The 25,073-nt window shown below is 41.7% G+C and overlaps 2 protein-coding genes across 3 annotated transcripts; one reads left to right on the top strand and one right to left on the bottom strand.

Annotated features, from left to right (window-relative positions):
- Positions 1-2,908: 2,908 nt before the first annotated feature.
- si:dkey-12h9.6 (macoilin-1) lies at positions 2,909-14,231 on the top strand. The gene is made up of 11 exons (XM_041958424.1): positions 2,909-2,991; positions 4,397-4,538; positions 4,643-4,769; positions 4,923-5,046; positions 5,386-5,564; positions 6,264-6,726; positions 6,823-6,981; positions 8,417-8,587; positions 9,994-10,120; positions 10,820-10,994; positions 12,045-14,231. Exons 1-11 carry the CDS (start codon positions 2,915-2,917, stop codon positions 12,233-12,235), a joined length of 1,935 nt encoding a protein of 644 aa, XP_041814358.1. The 5' UTR covers positions 2,909-2,914; the 3' UTR covers positions 12,236-14,231.
- Positions 14,232-14,767: 536 nt separating this feature from the next.
- Positions 14,768-23,229, bottom strand: nrbp1 (nuclear receptor binding protein 1). 2 transcript variants are annotated; one of them, XM_041958345.1, is made up of 18 exons: positions 22,650-23,229; positions 22,103-22,361; positions 21,893-22,015; positions 20,799-20,900; positions 20,609-20,698; positions 20,445-20,485; positions 20,178-20,272; positions 19,906-19,989; positions 19,763-19,821; positions 19,277-19,375; positions 19,049-19,181; positions 18,696-18,786; positions 18,396-18,446; positions 17,929-18,064; positions 17,510-17,563; positions 17,347-17,410; positions 16,574-16,629; positions 14,768-16,466 (listed from the first exon to the last, which is right to left on the bottom strand). In XM_041958345.1, exons 2-18 carry the CDS (start codon positions 22,331-22,333, stop codon positions 16,371-16,373), a joined length of 1,605 nt encoding a protein of 534 aa, XP_041814279.1. In that variant the 5' UTR covers positions 22,334-22,361; positions 22,650-23,229; the 3' UTR covers positions 14,768-16,370. The 2 variants fall into 2 exon arrangements, with proteins under 2 accessions (XP_041814279.1, XP_041814280.1); XM_041958346.1 differs by having other exon boundaries at positions 22,103-22,358.
- Positions 23,230-25,073: the final 1,844 nt, after the last annotated feature.

The following is a 25,073-nucleotide window of genomic DNA, read 5'->3' as shown; positions in this document are numbered from 1 at the left end:
ACTTCAGATAGCAGTTTATCAATGTAGCACCTGTGAAAGGTTGTTGATCATGTATGGAAACTACAGGTCTGTGTTTACGTTGTTCATACGTTCTTCATGATAACTGATAAGGGGCAACACAGAATGTTCTCGATGTTCTGCTTATGTGGCAGGGTTATGATAAGAGGGTGCCCAATATCAATGGGAAAATTGCATCTAATTTAAACCTTGAGAGGAGATTTTTTTTGACAAGGCAGACGTGTGTGGTAATATACTGCAGTGTATTCTGGAAGGTGCATGCTTTCTGGTTTGGAAATTTTACTTCACTAATAGAAAATAATTTAAGTAAAATTAGAATTATAGTGGCAGAATGTATTACTTACAGAGAGACCTTCATTGGCTGTATGATCATAGTATGATATTTACCCACAGAGACCAAAGAATAGCGTTTATTATCTTGATGTTCAGTCCATTCAGCTTTAATTTTATTGTCCTCAAGGGGGAATTTGTTTTGCAGCCAGGTTTAAGCACAGAACCTGCACAGTGATTAACCAACACGCAGTTACAGCAGGAAATGCTGCTCACATAATCTGTTATTGGATTTTTAATAGTAGGAAACTCATAAGGATTATGAGGATTATTATAATTAAACACTTTTACTTGAGTAACATTTTCAATCCAGGTCTTTTACTTGTAATGAGTTTGTCTTCCACCACTGCTCGTCATCAGTGGTGGAAGAGGTGTTCAAAAGAACTAATACTGCACTTTAAAAATACTCAATTACAATTAAAAGTTTTCCTCTAAAAATGTTTAGTTAGAATAAAATCAGCAAAATGTACTTGAAGTCTCAAAAGTAAAAGTACTTTCCAAATGAAGAATGGACCCTGTGTCTGACATATGATTATGTATGACATCATAATGAACACCAGCTTCACTGTGGATGAGCCTGTCAGGGTTTATAACAGCATGAATATTTTAGATTCTGTAGCTACAGTCAGCATGAGAAGTCGAAATCTTCTCTGCTGCTGTTGGATGAAGAAATAATGAATTTGAAAAGTCAATGAAGGCGGCAGAGTACAAATGATGGATAAACACAGCATTCTCCTTGCTTGTTCACTCAGTGTGCAATCAAGGAAGCAAGGACCTCCTTTTTTTTCTGAACTGATCCCTAAACAGGGTCATAATCTCAGAATCCTCTTTGAAATCATAAACAGTGATTGGTTGGCAAGTTGAAGCCTCCCTGGAGAGGTGTGAAGGGTTTCTTGATTACTTGTATAACGAGTGGAGATTCAGCAGCACGTTGACACAGAAGTCAGAGCTTGAATTGCACTGTTGCCCATCCGGTGTTCAGACTGGATTCCCTCCTGGTCTTTAAAAGCTGTATTTCAGGCAGTTGGTCCGAATGTTTTACCCACTGTTAACTGCTTTGTTTAGTGGCATTTTCCAGTTTTAAAGCTGCCATCTTCTCTTTTATGAATAGCAGTTTTTCTGTTTCTGTTTTTCGTACTCTACACAGCTCTGAAACTGCTCTGGTCGAGGTCGCCAGTGACTTACTGCTGACTCAACACAGCCTTTGACACAGTGGACAACATTGTCTTAGTCCGCCAGTTAAAAACTACGTTGGCATCATCTGGATTGGTTCATCTGCTGTCTGTGGAACAGGTCCTTCCCTGTTGCGCTTGGAGATGCCTCCTCATCTCCTGCTCCTCTCTTTTGTGGGGTTCTCCAGGGGTCTATTCTGGGTCCTCTCTTATTTGCTACATACTACCCCTGGGGTAAATCATTAGCGATTTTCATTGCTATGTGGATGACAGACAACTGTATGTCCCTTTAAAGCCTGGTACCACCCGTGTTTTCTGTATTATGTCACTAAAATAAGACTTGTCATGCAGTTAAATGACTCCAAATCAGAAATAATAATAATTCCGCCTTCCAGCCCCAGCGGAGGCAGCATTAGCAATCTGTCCTCTATTCTGGGTGTTCCTTATTAGTAATGTTAAAAAAGAGGCCTCTAATCTGGCTGTTATTTTTTGCCAGCTTTGAGCCAAGATCAGCTCATTCCTTTCCTCTGCAGATCTAGAGAAGGTTGTCCATGCTTTTGTCTCCCCCAGACTTCACTATTGCAGTGCACTTTCACACAAAACTGTGCTGCCCTCCTCTGGTTAGCTGCGAGTTGTAGAATTGATTTTACAGTTTTACAGCCTTGAGTGATCTGACTCCTTTTTAATCTGTAGCTCTGCTGTAATTAGAGCAGTCAGATATATGTAGTGCAGTAAAAAGTAGAAGTATCAGCTGAAAGTACAATCTCTAAATTGTACTCCAGTACCCTGCTTCAGTAAATGTACTCAGTTACTTTCCACCCCTGATGACAAGCTACAGTAAATGTAGCTTTATCATGAATCAAACTTTAACACAAGAAACTGCAGTTCTTATAGGCTGAGATGGTTTATTTTCATCCATCTCAAGCATGTAAATAGGCACTAATTGTAACAATTGATTGTGCCAAAAGTTCAAAAAATACATATATTTTTATATTATTTATATTATTACATATAAACCGTTGCTATAATCACAGAGTTAGTGATGTGATTCCCTGCTGGTAGCATGTGTTATTGCATTTATTATCGGGCAGCTCGTCACTTTTTTTTATTGTTGCCATAATAATTAATTAATACAACATATATTAGGAACAGTGTGTACAGTGTGTTGATCTGCTCCCCTCCTGCGATGAACACTTGTAGGTACAGCACCCTCTGCGCATGCGCACAACCAGTCAGTAGCCTGTATTTGTTCCCAGACATCATCATCACCATCATCACAGGTTGAACTGAGCATCCTCTTCCAGCAGGAGGGATCTTCTTCCCCTTATTTGTGTTTTTCGTCGCTGCCGCCGCGGTGCGCAGACAAACAGCACGGAGGGAGCAGAAGCCATAAGATGAAGAAACGCTATGTGGACGCGAACAGGCTTCGGAAAATGAAAAAGCTGAAAATAACGGAGAAGCTGTCGGAAAGGTAGCGGGCGCCGCGCGTCGCCTCGCCGGAGGCTGCTTTTGTTGTGGTGCCCGTCTTTGTGTGAATTTCAGCCGTCGTCACCTGTCTGCCTCGCATCCCATCACCTCATCCGTGTCTCCGCGAGGGTCCGAGCCGCTCCGGAGCCTCGAACGGGCCCCGGAGCGGCCGGGCTGCGGGGGCAGAAGCGTAGAAACGCGCTGCGAGTTACTTCACCCGACATTTGTTTACAGAAAGACGGAAATCAGCAGCTGTGCAAGTTAACGACGGCCTGCGTCTCCTCGGGCTGTTTCATCTGCTTTTACACTGTCTCCTCCGGCCGAACGATGCGTTCAATGATCCCATTGTGCTTGTCTGGACAGATATTGACAACAGCAGTCTCATTTTGCACATAAAAGCAGGATGTAAACGCGTCTAGACAGAGTCCAGACCACGAAATACTGCCTGAGCAGAAAGAAACCACTTGTTTTAATTGTGCATTGTTTTACATGAGACAGAAAATTAACACAGATTAATATCTAATATATAGAACATACAAACTGTCTCTTTTTAAGGCTCCTAAATTACCTTAACAATTCATGCACATTTTATTATGGAATAACTTGCACATTTGGGATGAAATTAATTTAAATGCAGCATATTAGTAATATTACAAGGCAGGTTTAAAAACTTCTTTCCTTTTAAGAAGTAAAGGTTCTGTTTATTTTTCTTCTAAAATAACTTGCATATTTGGTAGCTGGACGTAAAATTTGAGCTTGATAAATTAAAACACTCTTTCAGGAACATTGTAAAGCAAATATGAACTCTTTCAGATAAAATATTGCTTTTTATTGTTGTTTAAAAACTTGCATATTTAGCGTCTATTATAAAGAAATACACGTGAGACACATTTGAGTACACTTTATATCGTTAATATTAAAAAAGGGAGATTTGAACTATGTGCAAAAGGATGCTGTGGTGCTCCCTCTCTCCTCCAGATGAAATATTGCCATGGTTACCAAACAAAGAAGGGGTGATGTGATGGCAGCCTATGGATGAGAGGAACAAAGGAGGAAACCACAGCCCCCTGTTTGGCTCGCGGTGGCTTGATAAAACGAATGAGGGAGCAGTCATTGTTCTTCAGCGCCTCTACTTAAAAGGACAGACTGATTTTTAACATGCAGCTGCTCAATTATAGGTTTAGCAATGTGTATCTGATTTACCAGCCTTTTATTGGCCTGTGTGTGTGTGTGTGTGTGTGTGTGTGGCTTAAGAGCCGCTGCTGCATCTGAAATGTCTTTATTTACTGGAATCAAGAGCCTAGAATACAAATTTGTGTCACATTTGTCCAACCTGAACACACCTCCCTGCTGATGTGTGATGTGTTACCAGTGCTGGACCTCTTACTGTTCCTCTGCCTCTCTTGCAGTGCGTACACCGTCCTGAAGTTCATGATGATGTGGACGCTGGTGCTGCTGGCCGACTTCATCCTTGAATTCAGACTGGAGTATCTGTGGCCGTGCTGGCTCTTCTTTGGGAGTGTGTACACCACTTTCCACTGCCACGGGCTGGTGAGAACCCCTGCTGTGTGACTTCATGTTGAGTGCAGTGGTCCAAATAATCCAGATTTTTTTTACTGCGTTTTCACTGATTTTGATGCTTTCTTTGTTTGCAGGTTATTTGTGTTGTTTTTGTTTGTGCTGCCTTCACTCTGGACATCTTTTGTTTAATTTTTGTCCCTTTGCACTGGCTGTTCTTTGTGGCGAGCACCTATGTATTATTCAATTACATATGGCACACAGGTGAGTGGATTATTGCTTTTGCCCACAAACTAAGCTTTGTTTTTAGTGCTGCGTTTTTAGTGAGTTACTCAAAATGTACGTGCATGAGCAGCAATTTTATTTGAACCTGTGCGTCAGTCGTCTTCACACCTGGTGTTTCCTGTGTTTCTGCAGAGAAAGGCATCTGCATATCGACGGTGTCCCTGTGGATTCTGCTTGTGTACACAGAGGCTTCACTTCGACTCAAAGACCTTAAAACCTCTCATGCCAACCTGTCTCATCTTTTTGCTGCACACTGGTACTTTGATTGGATACAAATCCCCCTCTCTGCCCTTTGAAGAATAAAGAAGTTTAGAAGAGTTTCAATGTCTGCCATTAAATTAATTGAGCCAATTTAGCATTTAACTTTTATTAATCCCCTGTGTGATGTTATGAATTGGCCTTGATGCTTAGATTTCATAGATTGCAGGAGGGAATTTACTTTTATGCTACTCGCTAATGACCAAGTATGAAATAAAAGAAGCGAAAATATGCATAAATCCATGAATAGAGTCACCATCAATAATAGAATTTGGTAGCTGAAGTGTTTATATCACATATTCAAAGTGTGTCTTCTCCCCTTTCTATTCACATTCAGCATTGGATATCCTGTGGTGTATCTGGGGTTTTATGCCACCTGCTATTTCACCAACATCTTCAAGCTGCGCATACAGAAATCAGTGCAGAGTGAGAACGACTTCCACATGCACCTCCTGCAGCACTCGCTCCCTCCAGGCCTGCAGGTTTACTCCAAGACCGGCACAGATGGCAGCAGCAGTGAGTCTTCTGCACCTTCCGTTTATACACACTTGCATCCACCGTCTTTGCAGTCGGCAGGATGATTCTGTTTTATTTTTGCTCGTCGATCAAGCGGTGCGTCCAGTGCTGTGAGATGAGAGGGGCGAGTTTCTGCGGGTGATGCTCTTCTGTTTGTTTAATCGTCGCTCAAAGTAGCCACTCGGCACGGCCCCGTTTATTCCACATGAACAGTGGGAAAGACTTGGCACAATTATAATGTCAAAAAAATTAAAAATCCCTTTAATGCATCAGTGAACTTCTCTAGATTTTCTGCAGTTCTAATTAACAACTAAGTTAATTCACAAACTCTCCAGGCACTGGTTCATTCTTTTCAGCAAATGAGGCAATTCTAACACAATACAGTTACCTCCCCTTTTTCATCCATGTGCAATGCAAAGTGTCTCCCAACAATAATAAGTGGACTGCTGCTCATTTGCATGCTTTTTAATGCATTGTTTTCTGATATAAATACCAGAGAAGGTCAGTTAGGTAAGAAATACAGATGAGTCAATCCTGCTGAGGTAAAGTTGGAGGGAGGGGAGTCCATTAGACTGCAGCAATCTGTATAATAAGCTAAATGCAACAAACTGAGCTGGCGAAGGCATATCCCGGCTGCACAAGTGAGATCATAACAGAGATGATATTGACCTTTTTTTTTGTTTCTTCTTGTGCTCGCAGGCTCAAAATGGAAGGTAAAGCCTGAGTCGACTCAGTATCAGTGTCAAAACGGCGCTGCAGGGGCCCATGATGAGAGACACACTGTGGACTGCCTCCAGATCCGCAGCGAGGAGAGAGCGACGGAGAAGGGAACGCAGGAGGTGAGGTCAGCCGAGTCAAACCGCCGGCTGTCATCCTCCAAACCCGGTGAGTCCAGAGATCTGCTCCACTGTGGGGCAGGAGGACCAGAATCCTCGACCGCCCCCGAAAATCTACCTCAAGATGAGCAAGGAGGCAAAGCAACGCGGGCGGCTAAAAGCTCCTCGCCAAAAGCCCGCAGAAGCAGCACGAACACTCCCTCGCCGCCTGCAGGGAGGACCGAGAAGAAACAGAGATCCAGCTCAAAAACAGTCAGCCCCAACCGGGACGCAGCAGACAAGAGTGCCACAGCAGCCCACAATTACCACGCTGAGCAGATGAACAGGTACTATTATAACTTCAGCTCTGCACAGTTTTAAACCGGGCATGCGGAGGTGAAATCAGACCTCAGAGATCTCTTTTCTTCCCCGGCATCTTTCAGGCTGGAGCAGGAGCTGAGGAGGCTGAAGGGCGAGCTCCAGACGAGCAGGCAGAGCGAGCAGGAGCTGCGAAGTCACATCTGCAACTTGACCAACAGCGAGAGGAGCCTGAGACCAGAGGTTTCCCTGCTCAGACAGTCCAACATGCTGCTGCAGAGCAAGTGAGTGCTCCCCTGCTGAAAGCTCGTCTTTGGCTCCCCCTGTGGGCTGCTTTACATGTTACACCAGTCTATAAATAAAGCGAAGGCAGCGATGAATGTGAGCAGAGACGCCGCCAGAACCGGCTGCGAAAGCAAACCGTTTTTTGGGCAGATGTTTCAATCCTCACAAGGACTGATGTCTTTGTAAGCTGGGCCATGATTAATATCACATAAAGTCATATTTCATGTTGAGGGATTGTGGCTCACAGTTCTCATCCATAATTCTCATCCATAAATGAATGATAACCACTTGAATCTTTGAGTCTTTCACAGCACGAGATCTTAAATTCATAATAATATTTAATTTTTCATCATTATTTATGTGGTTTGGGGCTACTATAACACAATCTAACCCTTTGAATCAGTGTGGTGTGCTGAAATTTGGCTTTTTTGTTTGAGCTACTTTCAGTACTTCAGTAAATATGATAATTTATCAAAGTTATTGTTTCCTGATCATCACAATATTAACACCCGCTCTCTGACACCCATCCGCTGTCTTTGATTGTGGATGTACAACATTGTTCATTTTTGATACATGCTTTGATTAGGCTGTTTCTTTGCATTTAGGTAATATTTGAGCTGCAGCAAACAATTATTTTCATTATTGATTATTCAGCAGATTATTTTCTTGATTAGTTTAGGAATTGATTGTCGGGTCAATAGAATGTCATAAATATCCAAAAAAATGTTTAATTTACTATCATAGAAGACTCACAACAACAGCCAAAATGGACATTATAGAAGCTGAATTTCTAGCATTACATAGATGGCTAATCCAGTATTGATGTTGCTGCTGATTAGTTTTATGTTGATGGAATTTTTCAATTAATCAGTCGTTTCAGGTCCAGCTAATGTGCAGTTTACATCAGTTAAAGACATTTATAGAGACATTTTGCTCAAAGATTTAGCCCACATTCCGTGGATTTGCATCGGGTTATGACGAGCACTAGGTTTTACTTTCCTATGTGCGATTTTCTAGAAGTATGTCTTGTGTTTCTCTTGTTAATCAATAGTAAAAATGTTTCTCCACAATATGTGACTCCACAGTTCTATTTGGAAAAACAGATCAGGAGTCAAAGCGCATTCAAAACTGTGCTGAGAAAAATTGTTAGTCCATGCAGTCAACACATTTACCACATCAAATCCACACCCACCAGCCAGAGGCTGTAAATCCTGTTTGAGACGAGCATGCTCTGCACAGGTTTGATAAGACATGCTCCAGTTTTTAAAGCGAAGTCCTCTCCAGTGACTCAACGACGACAAGGATGATGAGAAACACATCTAACATCTTCTGTCTGTTTTCGAGGCGTTCGTCTGTTTGAACGTGGCGGTGACCCACTTATTTATAGCCTTATTTTTGACATCATTTAAAGTGAGTTTGATGCTTTTCCTCCAGGATTCTTTGTCTGACTAAAACCAAGCAGAGGGACAAACAGAGCAGCGCCATGCTGGAGAAGAAGACCAGAGCAGAGACGGAGGCCAGACTCTCTGCTGAGAAACAGTTGGCTGAGCTTCAGGCTCAGAAACTGGAGGAGGCAGCCAGCACAGCACGGAGTCTAACGAACAGGTAAATCACACCTATCAGACCTTTAAAATGCCTTGCTGCTGAAGTGGCTTTATGCCCGGAAAGTAAAGCTGGGCCAACATTTGTTTGCTCCTGAGTCTAATGAAATGCTGCTGTTAGCGTATGGCTGAACATTTGAAGAAATAGTTTGAATTATGCTTGTTGGCTCTCTTGCCAAGAGTTAGGTGAGGGGATTAATACCGCTCTCACTTCCGTGTGTTCAGCATGAAGCTGGAGCCAGCAGTTTGTTAGCTTAGCTTAGCATAAAGGCTGGGAACAGCTAGCTTGGCTCTGTCCAAAGGTACGAAAATCTGACTACAAGCACCTCTTAAAATAACTAATTCACTCGTTGTACAAAATAGCCGTTTGTGGTTTCATGGGAATTATCTTTCCAAGACGATTTCTTGGATCAGAAATAGATCAAATAGAATAAAAACACAAATTTTTGTTTTTACTCTTTGTTTTTTGTACGCGTTAAAACAAATGATTCTTAAAGGTTCTGTTCACATTCTCTGTGAAGTTTTTTTCAATCTGCAGAGTGACCTAAATTCAACATAATTGTTAGCTTGCTAGCTATCCTGCTAACACTGGCTAGCTAAAACCTGCAACTGGCTACCAAAGCAAATACCAGAGAAACTCTGGAAAAGATTTAAACACTCACAGGGGGACATGGTTTTGGACTCTCAGGACTCCACAATATCTTCACACAGCAAATAGTTGTTTGCTGCTATATTAAAGTTCAGAATCTCATGTGTAGAATCTTTGTGAGCTGTAGAGGTGCTCACTGTCCCCGTGGACAGAGCCAGGCTAGCTGTTTCCCCCTGTTTCCAGTCTTTGTGCTAAGCTAAGCTAACAGCAACTGTAGTTATAATGAAAGTTCAACCTCCAGGGCTGAAAAATGAAGCCAACAAAAACTGCAGTTCCTCAAATCACCACTTGAGGCTGGCTCCAAAAGCGAATCATTCCCCATAGAACTTTGTATAGAAATGCCCAAATTTACAGCAGAAATAAACGTGTTTTCGCTTGGTCGCACATGGCTCTTCAGAAACCTGTGGGTGACGTCACAGAGACTACGTCCATGTTTTATACAGTCTATGATTCAGTATGACAGTGGTGTCAATCTTCTCATTTAAGCCTTGGCAAGAAAGTGAAGAATCATATTTCCCAAAATGTCAAACTATTCCTTTAATATGCATGTGATGTTTTTACAGATTAATTTATTTCCTTGCATTTTATGTAACTATCTTCGTTACATGTGCAGAATATATTAAAAAAAAGACAAGACAAATGTAAAAAAATATATATGCAAATGAACTGTCATGTTTCTTTCTGTGTAAACTGGTCTTCATTTCCAATGAAAGCCCTCTGTCACAGCTCAAAACTCTTATTCTCTCCATCTCTTACACCAGGCAGGAACACTGTGAAACCCAAATGTTAAGGAAAAGAGTAAAAGATCTAGAGACAGAGTACAAACAACTACAGCTGGAGTATCAAGTGAAAGAGAGTCGTGTGGTAGATCTAGAGAGTGATGTTGAGGTATCTGTTTTTACTCTCTTTGGGAATGAACTTGTGAGTTTAAATGTCTTGTGAGTCTCAAGTGGTGCAGTGCTTGGTTGTCCTCAGTTTGGTCATGTAGTCGTTTTGCCGTTGTTTCTGATTTTCATGTCTTTAATTCTCTGTGTTTGTAAAATCTGTTAGAAAACTGAACGTTTTCCAGTGGGAACATTTAGTGTTTTTTTTTCCTTTAATTTTAGCCTGCAGTCAACATATTGCACCTTGTCATCAGTCTGCAGTTATATTGTATGATTGTTTTTGTTGTTTTGGCATCAGGTGTGTACGTCGTTGTACTGTGTGGTATTTCATTTGAGTGGCATCCTCTCCATGAAGCATGCTGACACACAAGCCAGGTCTTTCATAAAAACACTGCACTGCTTTAATAAAAGAGGACAGGTCACCTCCCTCAAAGCGTCCCGTTCAAAGTCAGTGTTAACACAGAAAGAACCATCCCTCTGGAGTATTGTGCAGCTTTCATGTTTTTTGAATGGCTGGCAAATTCCTCATCCGTGTGTGGTGATTGTTTTCTCTGTGGTGCGCTGGTTCCCTAAGTGAATGAACCTAAACATCGCTGACTGTTAAATTGCAAAAAGGCGAAGATACTTGGGAAGCCAAAGCACCGACTCCTTCAGGCTGACTGATGCCTCAACATCTTACTGTCTAATGCTTCTCTGGACTCAGGCTCTGGGAAAGTACCGCTGTGTGGAGAAAGACACGGACATGATGCTGACCACGCTGTCGGCCATGCAGGAGAAGGCTCAGCACCTGGAGTACAACCTGAGCGCCGAGACTCGCATCAAGCTGGACCTGTTCTCGGCTCTGGGAGACGCCCGCAGGCAGCTGGAGATCGCTCAAGGTTAAACTCTCCTGTTTTCTCAGTGCCGGTTTGGTGTGAGTTCTACAACTTGTTCCCACGTCTGTTAACAGGATATCTCAAAAACTGGCATCAAATTAGAACAGGTGATTAGTTTTTGTTGGGAATCGGCACCCGACAGCACCACCATGTGGCCATAAAGCTGCGTATGTTATAGCTGCACTCCTTTACTTTTGGCCATACAGTGAATTACATTCTCTAGATTGCTCATTTGAAGACAAATGTTTTCATTTAGGCTGCACAGGTTTATGTATGAGCAGATTACTCCTCTGCATTTTTTTTTTTTTTTTTTTTACCTTCGGCTGTACAAATTTAACTTCACCAGACATGCTGCATCGTGTATTTAGATGACACATTTATTAACTTTTTTGATATCCTGTATGAAGTAGCATGCCACATGCCAATGTCTTTAAAATGTGGCCTGTTTTATATAAACTGCAATCACGCTTGAACATATCAGGCAACAGCAGCCAGATTTGCCTGACACATCAACACTGATACATTCAGCAAAATTGTTCCTGAAATTCAGTTGAAATTTTGCACATTTTGTCTTTGGATCTAAATCTGTATTATGCCTGGACAGGATTTAAGTACTCTACAGTAATCATGGCTGCAGTTAGCCAATCAGCAGTAGTCTAGTCTAGTCTGCTCTGTCATTGCTTTTATCTATTATTCTTCTTTGGTCGTTAAAGGGATTTGAACTCAGAGACAGTTGCCATATGGATTTTACACAACAGTAGTTTTTATAGTTGGGGAAACTTGAGAGAAGAGAATAATCCTTAAGAATCCTGCTTTTAAAATAGATAGAAAGAAGGCCTGGACTTCATACCTGTCCTTCACTCTACCTGCCTCAACCACCCCAAATAGTGCAGTTAGAGGCCTCAGCAGAGAAATCCAATAAATGCCCCCAACAAGTTTGTAACCTGTGACACCGTAAGGATCGGTGAGCAAGGTCCTTGATCGTTTGGACATTTCAGGCTTGAAATATTCTGAATGTCACCCTCTCATATGTCGGCTTGTCCTGTCCTACAGATAAAGTGATGAAGCAGGACCGGGAGATCAGGGAGATGAAGCAGAAGATTGCCGAGGTGATGGCGGTCAGTCCCGCCGTATCCTACATGGCCCCGCGGCCTCCGGTGCCGCAGTATCTCACCAAGTTACTCAACTCTGAGCGCTACATGCTGAACCCACGAGCGCTGATGTACCAGTGTCTGAAGAAATAAAGGACGTCATCGCCTTCTTCAGATCCGCAGACCTCTTTGGCAGACTCCCGAAAGCCTAACGGATTTTATAACAGAGCTAAACGACACCATGAAGTCATCTACTTCCAGCCATGAGTGGAGCCAGAATGACCCTCCTCAAGTCGAATGCCTTTTCGCTGCACTGACGGTGCTAACTTGACATTACTGCATATATTTCCTGATTCATCACACGTCAAGGGTTGAAGAGTTTCACTCCAAAATACGATACCTGATACGCAGGGCTGAAGGGATGCAGCAGAGAAAAGCGCGACATGTCTTCAGATTCAGGCCCTGATTCAGAGATGAAACACTGAACGACTCCTGTTAAAGCTTTGTTCAAAGAAAGCTGGACCCCAAAACGATGATCTCACATCAGTAAACATGAATTTGTTGTTCAGGCACTCAGTTTAAAGTTCGCTACAAGCCACCTGCTGTCGCTTTAAAAGACCTGATGACTCACTGACTGGGTTTCCTGTCACGACAGTAAAAGTCCCCACTCAGTAAATGCATTCAAAGTATCAATAAGTATACATAAGATTTAGAGACTATAATGTTTCAGTTGTTGATCTGCAGCGATATTGACTAACGCATTCAAAGTAACAGGATACAATTTTACAATCTTGTTCATCTCTTTGAGCCAAATGATTTTTAGATATTAGAACAAAAGGATCTAATAGGCCTTAAACAGCAGACATTTTCACTCGTGTCCCAGTAAGACGTGACAGAGAGCCAGCAAGCACAATACCAGGAAACTGAAGCGGCTAAATGGAATTCAGCCATCGTTCATTTTATTATGCTTTTCCTGTCATGACGTGATAAAATGTCTTCTGTGGAAAAGGCCCGTTGAAATACTAAGATTTCATGTTCATTTAGACATGAGAACTGTGACAAATATCTTAATGCATGTCTCAATATCATTATAGAGACATGAGGAATTATAATATGGAATTATTAAATCCCATTTACAGTAGTTGTGTTTATGAGCTACCTTTGAATTTAAAAAATAAAATAAACCTTTATTTGATTAGATGCAAATATTAGGTCCAATAAGTATTCTATATACAAGTCTCTCAAAGCATAAATATAATTATTAACTGACGACATCTTCTTATTCAAGGCGAGTATGCAGCAAGATGCTCGTTTGTGCCTGTAAATAGTGGATTAAGATTATTTGAATTGTGCTGAAGATGAGAGTCGTGATAACACTTTTTAGCATCTTTTGGAACGAGACCCTTCAGAGTTGCGGACATTTCGATTGAACAGGCATCGGGGTTTGTTTTGTTTGTTTTTTTTCGTGTGAATCTTCCTGCCGGCGATGTGGGAGTTTCTCGAGAACGAGCCGCAGCGATTGTTGAATTATCAGAGTGACCTGAGATGCAGCAGCAGGAGCTGCGATTATCTCCCTTTGTCTCCACTGACAGCTAACGGCTACATCTTGACGCTTGGCACCTCTTCAGTGGCAAACTCCTGGAAAAGAGAGAACGTGTGAAAAGGCGAACTGAACGCTCGCCACCGCGTTTGGGTGGCCAGAATTACACTTTGAGTTGAAGTGGAGTTGTGCATAACGAGGAATGGCGTCGACCAAACGTGGTTCATGAATTTAATTACTGTGCCTATATACATTACTTTCAAACTGGGAAGTAAAACACAAATTTAATGTGAAAAAGTAATGTGTTTGAATTGAAGTGCTATGTACTGTTTTTGTATTCTGTTTTCTTTTTAACTCACGTTGTACAGAATTGAAAATACCCACGCAGCTGAAAAACGCTCCTGAGCTGGATGTCGCCATTTTGGTAGCTTTTTATTTAGAGTGTGTTTCTAGGGTGTTTTATATCAAAAATATTTTTTAGTCTTGCTGTACTTTTATTATACTGCTGTAATTTTGTACGGCAATGTGTTTGTCAGCATGAAAACGTGTTTTCTTCAACTGTTATTTGAGCACACATTGTGACATTAAGTATGTACATGAATATACTTGTACAAGGGCTACAGTTTCTTAAAATTTTGAACAAATGATGAATTCAAACAGTGATGCTCTGAGGGTAGAGATCACGCTCCTGATACACCAGGAAGGTTTTTTTGTATAAATAATCTAAACAATTGAAATTTGTCTCATTTGTGTCTGTGTGCATCATTTTACTTAAAGAATTACTATAGTATTACTTCATTTTCTGCAAGGGGAAACACTCTAAAAGCTTTACTATAATGGATTTCAAATGCAACTATTAAGCACTGAACCTGAAACCTTTGTGGATCATGACCCCTTACAGCAGGTCTACCAAAGAGAGGCATTCTCAGATCATTTTAGTCATTCAAACCCCTTGTTTTAGGCCCAAAGAGGTTGGACTCCCAGGTTTGGAACCACTGATTTTACATCTTCTAAATATACTTCCCCTGATCGAGAAGTTGACATTTCAGTATAGCGCTTATTGTGTGGTTTCGCGTACTGCTGGAAATCCCCTCGTCGTGAACTTGTGATAAACGCAAGACGAGACACCAAACAAAGACCTGAAGTGCTGATAGTGTAAATTTTTATTTTGGGAAGTGAAAAAAGAGGGTAAATGCGTTGCAGAAACAGAGCACAGTGTCCAGCATACAGTGTACAAGATGGTTACAAGCATGCCAGGCAGTCCCACACTTGTATCTCGCAGTATCTACAGACCCTATCAGAAGGTAGTCACAGCATAGACAAGACCGGATCACGGACGAAATTTTGAACGACGCCATTTCCAAATCATCTAAGCTCCTCCGGTTAGTGTGAAGGAGCCAGAGGCCACAGGACATTTCAAACAGGATATAAAAGTGTACAGCAGTGCAAACTAGCAGAGAGATCCCCGAACAGTTAACATATAAGGGTGGTCTGAGCCCATAACTGAACATCTACACGGGAGGGCAAGTTTTAGCTGTGGTGTCACACAGAATACTGCAGCCATGGAGAAAGAGATTCAGACACAAACTATAAATGCTGACAGGCCTAAGCTGAAAAACTGTCCACTAAGTGATAAATAACTTGAATCTATCACCGTTGTCATTAAAATGAGGAGCGAGCTTGTTACATGCATCAGTTTCCATTAAGACACAGAAGAGCGTACATGCACCCAACATGTTGACGACATCCGTCAGATCGTGAGCTTTGACGCGAAAGCATCTTCTCGTGGATCTAAACCAACCTCTCCTGTGTGACGTGCCTCCTAAAGACAACTTTTTAAATTGACCCAGGCCTAACTGATAAGTGCTGCGACGGGCTGCTTGATAAACAGAAGCTACAGTAGTAATTGGACCACAGTCAGGCGACGACACCCCGCTTTTCACAGAAAATGATTTAAAGAAAGAGCAACTAAAAGCTTACATTCAGACAACCACCGGCCTTAGTGCTGGAAGTGAATTACAGTACACACTCAAGAAAAGATACACAAATAAATAGCTTGATCTTTAATATTTCAGCTGCAGCTCTTTAGATTGTGTTGCAGCTGCGTACTTCATGTATCACTATTGAAGTAAATGGGACGCTGCGTCTCTTGTATTCTGAGCTTGATGCGTTTGAGAGTCTTTCGAAAAACCGACACAAGGTAGGGAGATGCCTCCCTCGCCGCTTAAGAGAAAGTTTAAAGGACCAGACTTAACCTTACGACACCATAATACATACACTTCAGTATGCCGGGACAAAGATTTTTTTTTTTATACAGACAACTATTTAACAGTTTTAAGTAAAAATGTTTAAAATACAGTTTTAATACTGACTTAAGGAAAACACTGCTGTTATCCAGTTTTGTGTGGCTTACCTCTACCATTTACAACTGATGGAAATAAGCCAAAAAGTGAAAACATTTGTATTTTCCTTTAAGTTGCGACTAAGATTTCCTCTTTTAAAAAGAGAAGCAGATGGCTGTATTGGGTGGGAGGGGAGAAAAAAAAAAAAAAAAAGATAGAAAGCGACAACCACTTAGTGGCAGCTTTTCCCACCAGAAGATACAAGAACAGGCTGCAGGATCTGCAACCAGACCAAGGCTTCCTCCTCTGTCCTCGCAAAGCTTTCCTGCAAATCAGAGGTGGAGCAAAAAGCTAGTCCTGTCGTAGAGGACGAGGAGGGCGGAAAAAAGGCCTAGCGAGTCCTCCGCTACGAGGAAACAGTCACCGGATTGAGAGAACCGTTCCGGCTGTAGAACTTTGAAAAGGCCTCTTCAAGAACGGATGCAAGTCGTGGCTGATCGCCCTGAAACGGAGTGACAGCGAGGTTAAATAAGATCCTGGGAGGGGGGCTGTTCTACTCGGAAGCTGAGTGTTCAGGACAGCGGGGTGATGACGACGAACTCCACTTACCTCACTGATGAATCCCAGCTGAACAAGCTCCACAGCCAGCTCCTGCACGCTCTCATCTGAACAGAAACACAAGGCAGTCACAAGACTGACAACAACCGTATCATGTCAGAATTACCAACCATCTAACATGTGTTTGAAGTGTTTATGTGTCACTAGTAGCATTAATGATGCTGTCAAGCAAAGTTTATATGACCAGCTTCCCAAATAGTGTGATATGCATGTTCTACCAGCATGCACTCAAATGTGAACCATAAACAAAAGGGTGATGTGATAAACACATTTCCACACACAGCAGGAGGAAGTAACAGGTGGCCACACTAATGCACCGTTTAAAATGCAAATCACCAAAAGTAGCTGCAGAGGAAGACTGTAAACTGATGCTGAAACATGAACATTTTAAAAGACCTGGCAGACGTTTCATGAGTTAGAAATCATCCATTATGTTCTTAGGCCACACTTAACTGTTAACAAAACCTAAGAAACCTCCAAAAGGTGTGTATAGATTGCATTGTCTTTATATGCAACAGCTACTGAAGCTTTAAAACTAAAATGACTAAAACTCAGGGTGACGTGGGCTGTGGTGGCCTTAGGATTAAGGCGCCCATGAACCACAATGTTCCCAGTTTGCATCTGGCTTACAACCTTTGTTCCCTGTCCCTCCCTCCACTAACGTCATCATCATGGGATCTCTAATTTAAAATATTAAATTAGGCACAAAAATGTCACAAAAAGTGCTGAAGTTGGAACATCCACACATCCATAAAGATACTCACTTGGTAACAAATCACAGCTTAAGTGCCTGTTTAATTTATCCTCAAGTTTCAACAGCAGGGTCAGCTGAAAGGAGAATACAAGAAGTCATTTCAAAAGTCTGAGAACACATAAAGCACTTTCACATAAGACCTGATGACACTTTGAGGTAGACACACTACTTACATGATGCTTGGTGCCCTCATCAACAGGCTCAATATTGCACTGCATCTGAAGGACCTGTGAAGTAGCAGAAAACAGCTTAATATGTATGTGACACATTGACAGACTGTGATCAGAAACGGATGAATGATACATGCAGAAGGCTGTTTAGTTATGCATGATTGTTCAAAAAAACATAACACAGACAGAGAATTGTATAAGAAGCTCCAAAAACATCAGGAAAACTCATCTCTGGTTCAATATTCACATAAAATAATCTGCTTAATATTCATTCCAATCACTCGTTTTACAGCACTCATGTCTTGGACAGTAAATAATGTAATTATACGAAGCCTTAACAGGTTTTGTAATAATAACGATTTGTTTGTTCACTAAATTTTACAGATATCTCACTTCTGTGCATCACTACATGTAGTTCTTACCTTCCTGGTCTCAAGCTCTGCAGGTTCAGGGGTCGGGGTCTTCACTGAGGGGGGCACTATGGGCGACTTCACCGCCTCCTGCTGAGGTTGTTGCGGACATGGAATCCCAAACGCAGTCAGAGGATAGATCCCATTCCTGGAACATCAAAGGAAAAAGGAGATTTCATGCTGTGTAGTTGTGCCTTGAATACTGCAGGATATTTTTAAAATGATGGTTTTACTGACCATGTGAGTCTAGCATGCGGATACGATGCCCTACTTCACGTTTGACAGATTTGTCACATGATTCATCAGCGATAAACAACAGTTTACCATTTTTGGCGTCAATCAGTTGTTGCAGTTATCGTGAGCAATTCTCATTTTTCTATCCTGCCTAATTTTACCAGCAGGTCCAGCATTCGAGCCAGAATCTTCAAATCAAGGGACAATCAACAGCAATTTTGATTCCAAGTTTGATTTTTTCTTACCTTACATCTTCCAAGAACTTGTCCAGCTCGAGCGCAGGAAACTGAGAGAGCCTGAGGAAGAGAAGAGAAGGTTACTTGTGGTGAATATTCAGGACCAGAGCGTGACTAAACCTGCAACTAAAAAAAGTACACTTTATATTTCACTCCTCCAAAGCAGGTTCAGGTATTCTATCATTTAACTGAAACTAGATGAGAATAATATGAAAGTCCAGCAAAAATCTTGTCAGTATTGTGATCCAGGATTTTCATCTACTTCTCTCCATACATCAGTGTTGTGTGGCTTTCTATACTCAGACTTACTTCATCTGAACTCCATCCTTGGCCTCAACAATCACCAAGTTGGGGTCCATGTTCTTTGTCATCTCTTCTAAAGCATTTTCTGGAATCATGTCTACAGGTAAACAGAGAAGACAGCGCTCAGGTGAGTGTTCACTCATGATTGTCATTTTTACAGGCAAACTGATGAAGCTCCAGTCTCAGGCGTGTTCGAAACATTTGTCTATATATTCGGCAGCCTTTGACATGTTTACCACGATTGCAAGCACATCTAAAAAGGTCCAGTTGGTGCTGCAATGCATGAGAAAGTGAAGAGTTTTGACAATGATAAAACATTTTGTGTGTGTGTGTGTGTGTGTGTGTGTGTTTTCACTCACGCTGGTGGCTGACGATGCAGTGTGCAGCCAGCAGCTTGAGTAAGGGCACCTCAAACAAGGCCTGGTGGAACAACAGCTCCTTAGCTGTGGGTCGCTTACAGGGGTCCACCTCCAGACACTTCTGGATAAATTCCTGAAACAGCATTTGGGAGGAGTAAAACTTCAGGTTCTGGATTTCTCTTCTGAGCAGACATTCAGGCTTTAAGTGCTTCCCTCTCCCTCTCTCACCCGCTGCAGTGGGTCCTCTAGGGACTGAATGGCACTGTTTATGGCTTCTTGGGACACATAAGACGAATCTCCATTACTCTGGATTTCCAATACAGCCATCTGAGGACGGGGTTGGACAAAGACGGGTGTTGATTGGAAGCGATTCAGTACACACAAACGTTAAGTCAACAACAGCCACTCTCCTGTTATGTAACGCATTTTGACAAGACAAAAAGTGTCTTTTACACAAAAAGCCAAATAATTAAGAACTACATTTCCAAATTTCTTTTCTGACAAAACACAGAGATAACTGACATCCTAACATTTCTGTGACTGATGTAAAAAGCAAACACGAGCACTAAACATGTCTGAAGCTGGGCTGACATTTCTCTTAGGAATGCATTAATACATAGACCATTAGTGCATGACCAATCACGCACACTTCCCATAAATAAAACAATGAATGGTTATGCTAACGGCTCAGAGCAGCACAAGGTCTCCTCTCACCTCTAAGGCGCACATTCCAAAGGAATAGATATCCACGGCTGTGGTAACATTGGCAACGGCTGAAAGCAGAAATGAGCTGATCAGAATCACAGAAACACGACAGCACACCGCGACGGTCGCTCAAACAGGTGAGAGGATCTTACCTCCATATTCCGGAGCAAAGAAGTGAAGGCTCTTCTGCTCCTCCCGACAGGTCTTCACATGGTTATTGATGGTGTCTGGAGCGACTAAAACAGTGGAGAAAAAGCCTTGATAATAACAATACTAAAACAAGACTAAGTAATAATAATAATAGTGAGGGCAGCTGTAGAATCGAAATCAAATATTGGACTAAAGAGGGACGTTACACTAACTGGCTTTACACTGTCCTGATCTATTTTTCTTAAACATCTCTCTAGCTTTAAATGATCTCTACCTGAGCCAATCTTGATGAGGCCATTGTGCTGGATGAAGATGGTGTCACAGGTCAGGTTGCCGTGGATGATGGGAGATTCACATGAGTGCAGGTAGCTGAAGACAATTGAACACAGATAAAGTCAACAAAAAAGATAGCTAAGATACGATAAGATAGCTGATTCCCTGAAGCTGTAGTAAACATATGTTGGTATTTGGACTGTGAATCGTGTCAATGCTCCACCGGTAAATAGCTTAAAGACATGAACCCTTCTGATCCCTCACTCACCTGAGAGCAGACAGTATTTGTGTGCACCAGCGCTTCCAGGCCTGTCAGACAAAAAACAGGTTACCGAAAATAGAAGTTCATGTAAAACATGTTTGTTTGTCAGCGTTGCTTCCAAGTAGTTTCATTTGAAAATCCGCCGATGAGCTACAGCACAGCTTTCGCACCTTTTCATTCATGGTCTTGTGGTTTTTCTTTGTCTTTTTCAAAAACTGTTTGAGACTTCCTGACGACATGTACTCAGTGATGAAAATGACCTGCACACAAACAGAAGCACGTCATTGTAAAAGCCATGACACTTAATGCTTTTTATACGATTTGATAAAAAGGGGGATTTTTTGAGACCCTCGCTCCTACCCTCGCTCTGTTCTCTTTGACATCGGCCCAGTACTTGTGGAACTTCACAATGTTCAAATGCTCCAGCTGGATCAAATTGTCAAAAACTGCTTTGACTTTTTCCTGTGGAAAAAATAGAAGTGTTTTATCATTAATCCATAACCTCACATATTGCAAACAATAGTATAAACCTATTAATAAAATGAGTGCTGTGAACAGTTTAACAATTCAGCCCAAATGAGCGCACCGTGCTTAACAACAGAAACATTTTTAATGGCCTGGCCTTCTCTTGGCCAGCAGGTTGAACTAGTGGTCAGACAGATCATCGAAGTGCAAAAGTCAAATGCAAATTCCACAGCTGTGAATGCGTGTCCATTAAAAGCCACTGGGGGTCTGGCTCTTTACTCCATAAAAACAATCAGCTTTTTAACACTAACAAATATAAATATTAAAAACTTGCTGCCTGTTGCGAACAGTCTTTAACAAACTGGCAGCTCAAAGTATAGCAGCTGTGGGCAGGAAGCCTTGCTCAAGGGCACTCATTAGCCAACCAACACAGAAATACGACTTTGACAACTTTTATTTGAAGCAGGAAGCAGGAGACTAAATCTTCACCTGATGCCATTTCAGCAACCAAAATAAGAGAAAATACAAAAAACCACTTCAGAATGATGCAAAACCATCAAGCCAAATGCCTTAAATGCCAAAGGGTTTAAGCAAACCAGAGCCTTAAATACCACTTCTTCCAGTCTGCTTACTCCCTTCTCCTGAAATTTCTGAAAATTGTTCCTGCAACTACTCAGGTACAGCGTGTACTTTGCTGTGCTGCTGGCAGCAACAAGTCTGACCACTTGCCTAAGGAGCTTAAAGCCAAAGGGGAACACGAAAACCAGCAGGCTTCTGCATTGTTGGGGAGATCACAATAAACAAAGCTACTAAACACAGAAAACACAATGCTTAAAAACCTTGTTTGTACATTTTGTTCTCTGCAGGTATAAACGCTGTTGTCTAACTGACATAATCATTGTAATATTCATTACTATCTTTGTTTCATTCACAATGTAGTGCACATAACTGCTTCGGGCACAACTGCATTGGCCCGGCACTGCACCCACCTCCTGTAGTTTGAAATTCTTCCTTTCTGAGAACATGACCTCATTCCACACCACCTCAACTCCTTCCTCAGTGTCCATGGCCAAGTAAGCATTATCGATCCCAGGGACGTTGCGCTGATTCACCTTCAGGCAGAAAACAAAATAACTCATCAGGCATTATCTATACCTTATGCAAGACAAACCTGACCCCTCCGCAGACATATCCCCTACCTCTTCTCTGCGTTTCTGCCAGCGTCCACACGGGCTTTCCTCCAAAATCTCTGACTCATCCTCGCTCTCCTCTTCCTCATCCTCTGTGGCAGCAGTAGCTGGAGGCTGGGTCACCATGGACACAGGGGGAGACACAGAGGACACTCCTTGACCTGTGGATGCAGCTGCCACCGGGTCCGACTTCCCGTCCTGGACGGTGTCAGGGGCCTGTTTGTTCTCTCCCTCAGACATCCTCTCAGTTGTCAGGCCCAACAGCCTGCTGTGAAACACAGAAATGCCCAAAGACAACATCAACATCATAGTCAATAACACTGCCCTATCAACAGTTACATGAAGTGAAATACAAAGCTATGCAATTACATCACATTTCAAAACTATCTTGACAACTACGGTATGTACTAGGTAGATGTAGCTGGCTAACATAGCTGCAGCAGGGGAAAAACAGGTTGAGACTTTGCAAAAGAAGTTAGCTGATTTAGCACTCTACAGAAAGGCCATAATAAGCATCATCACAAATATGAATAGTAGCATATATGGTTGGACGTACGTGTTAAAGACAGGAAAAGTGGCGATGCCAGCTCCAGTTTAACAAACTCCCACCGTCGCAGACCAGTCCCAGTTTATTTAGTTAGCTTTGTTAGCTAAAAATCTTCTTGGATTCTCAGCTGACTAGCAGCTAGCTTGGTGACGCTGCTAGCTCCTTGGCTACGGTAAGTTACTAACTTAAAAACAGGAGACAGCAGCGGAAACTACCGGCGAGCATGTAGCAACATCCACAGCCGTGGCTTTATTCACTTTAGCGTTAAATGACTCCCGATGATTTTCTTGCCAGCCAGCTAATCAGCTGGTTCGCTGCTAGCTAGCGACAGTTTTAGCAGCCCACCGCCCCTTGCTGCTTCTCAAGACTCCAGCTTTGCTAATGTGTGCTCTGAAAATTAGCCACTGCTAATGTGAGTAAACTACACAATATTTCAACAGTCCTAGACGCGTTTACTGATTAATAACATCACAACAGTTCACAGAAACCCGACAGAAGAAACAAATAGAGGTTAGTGATGCCATTAACTTCATAACCTCGAACACAACGGCTGACTGACTTGAGGGCTAGGTTAACATTTAGCCAGATATGATGGCGACAACTTCCAGATGCACCCTGCACTACGGGCTTGGTCACGTCACAGCCGTGTATGGTTGCCAGATAAAGTAGTTCTGATCCCCCTTCTGCAGCGTTCAAATAACACAAGCAGCATTGTTCTCAGTGATGCAAGTAGGATATAGAGTAGTTAGAGGGTATTATAAACATACAATAATATTGTCTTACAACATTAACATATTAAAAGCTATTCATGATATTTGGACACAAAGTATATGGGCAACATGTGCAACTATACGGTGACCTCAGACCTCCCAGGGCTCCCAAAATCAAGTTCACTGTGAATCAGTAGGTTTTGAGTAGATTTATTGTGAAACTGTTAGGAAATTTACAATTTCAGAAAGGCTGATCCTGCATTATAATATAACCATGTGACTCTGTCCTGAGCACAAGTGTCAAAATCTAGCACCTTTGTTATTACAGCTAACTAAATAATCTTACCACCAGATCCTCTTAGTAGCTATTCAGGAGCTTTCAAATCCCATTATGGAATTTTCATTTTTCCATGCACTTATGGTGCATGTTGGTTTAAAAGTTATTTGTCATCAAGTGTTTCTCAGGTCAAAAATTACCTTTCAATCTCAATTCAGTTATTGCAGTTTATATTGTGCACACAGGAGACATGAAACTTTCTGAACACACAGATCTGGACCCATTTAGTATTTTCCAGGATGTACTGGTTACTTTTTGGGTTTCTGGTCATATAATGAACTCGTAGTCTGCTGTGAATACTGCACTGAATGGGAACCTTCAGTTCCCATTCAGTTCAGTATTTGCACCCTGAGGTTGTCATGATTGCATGATCTAAACTTCTGCAGCAAATCATTTAGGATTTAATAAATAATACATTTTGCTCTAGACCACCATAAATGCAATTTTAAGTTAAATTCCTTCACCAAGAGTGCATTTAATCTGACGTGTAACAAAAACATTGTATATTTGACAGAACGAGCAAATATTGTCAAAAATAACTTAATAAGGAAACCCATTTCTGTTGGGGTATAATGTTTGTAATGACAAAAATAGAAATATCTATGCTAGTCAAGTAAAAATTGTGAGATAGATATCATAGTTCTCCATCTCATATATCTGATTTAAGGAGTCAAACATTTGACTTATTCATACTGAGACAAGAATGCAGGATTCCCTCAAACCTGGCAACCCCACGCTCAACAGCCTCCCATTTCTTATTTGATATGGGCGGAGATTGACAGAGAATTAGGCCAACTGAACACTTAATTGTAATGAATGGACTATTAAACAGACCCATTGAAAAGGAAGTAAAGTGTCAAGGCATTTATTTTACCACTAGGAGTCAATATTTAGATGCTAAACAAGAGGTTTGGATTAATTATAATCCAGAGTCACCCCCCCTAGTGGGGGGTGACTCTGGGACGCCGGAGTTCACTGCCTAACCTCCTGGAGGTGTAGTGGGACTAAGTAGGCGAAACACTGTTGAAGGGAGGTTTCCACCTGATGACCCCCAGAGACGTGTTAGGAATCACTGCTCTTTGGCAGGTATAGAGGCAGATTAGAGCTCCAAGGTTCTTCACTGAGAATGAATCCTCTTTTTGAGCACAAGTATCTTGTGTTTAAATTAACAGTCAATTGCATGGTAGGACATGTCTTGTGCATTAAAATAAGACGACATAATGAGTAATTATTAATAATATCAGGTTTGCACTGTATATAGGCTTTATACCCCATTGGCCTTTTAGTTCAGGATATATGTAAAAGCATAGTGGATACAGGACTTGAATCTGAAAACTACATTTCTCCAAAAGTGTTTCCTCATATCTTCAGTCAGATGTACAGATT

The sequence above is a fragment of the Chelmon rostratus genome, chromosome 18 (genome assembly GCF_017976325.1).
Source record: "Chelmon rostratus isolate fCheRos1 chromosome 18, fCheRos1.pri, whole genome shotgun sequence".
In the NCBI taxonomy this organism is placed as follows: domain Eukaryota; kingdom Metazoa; phylum Chordata; class Actinopteri; order Chaetodontiformes; family Chaetodontidae; genus Chelmon; species Chelmon rostratus.
Note: the sequence above shows the minus strand (reverse complement) of the source record. Positions and strands in the feature narration are given on the sequence as shown.

Excerpts from the sequence above, each read along its gene's own strand:
- nrbp1 (XM_041958345.1), bottom strand. The coding sequence starts at position 22,333 with ATGTCTGAGGGAGAGAACAAACAGGCCCCTGACACCGTCCAGGACGGG. Across the intron at positions 20,699-20,798 it reads TCAAAGAGAACAGAGCGAGG|GTCATTTTCATCACTGAGTA; the intron begins GTAGGAGCGAGG and ends GTTTGTGTGCAG. Across the intron at positions 19,822-19,905 it reads CTTTGCTCCGGAATATGGAG|CCGTTGCCAATGTTACCACA; the intron begins GTAAGATCCTCT and ends TTCTGCTTTCAG.
- si:dkey-12h9.6 (XM_041958424.1), top strand. The coding sequence starts at position 2,915 with ATGAAGAAACGCTATGTGGACGCGAACAGGCTTCGGAAAATGAAAAAG. Across the intron at positions 6,727-6,822 it reads CACGCTGAGCAGATGAACAG|GCTGGAGCAGGAGCTGAGGA; the intron begins GTACTATTATAA and ends GGCATCTTTCAG. Across the intron at positions 8,588-9,993 it reads GCACGGAGTCTAACGAACAG|GCAGGAACACTGTGAAACCC; the intron begins GTAAATCACACC and ends CTCTTACACCAG.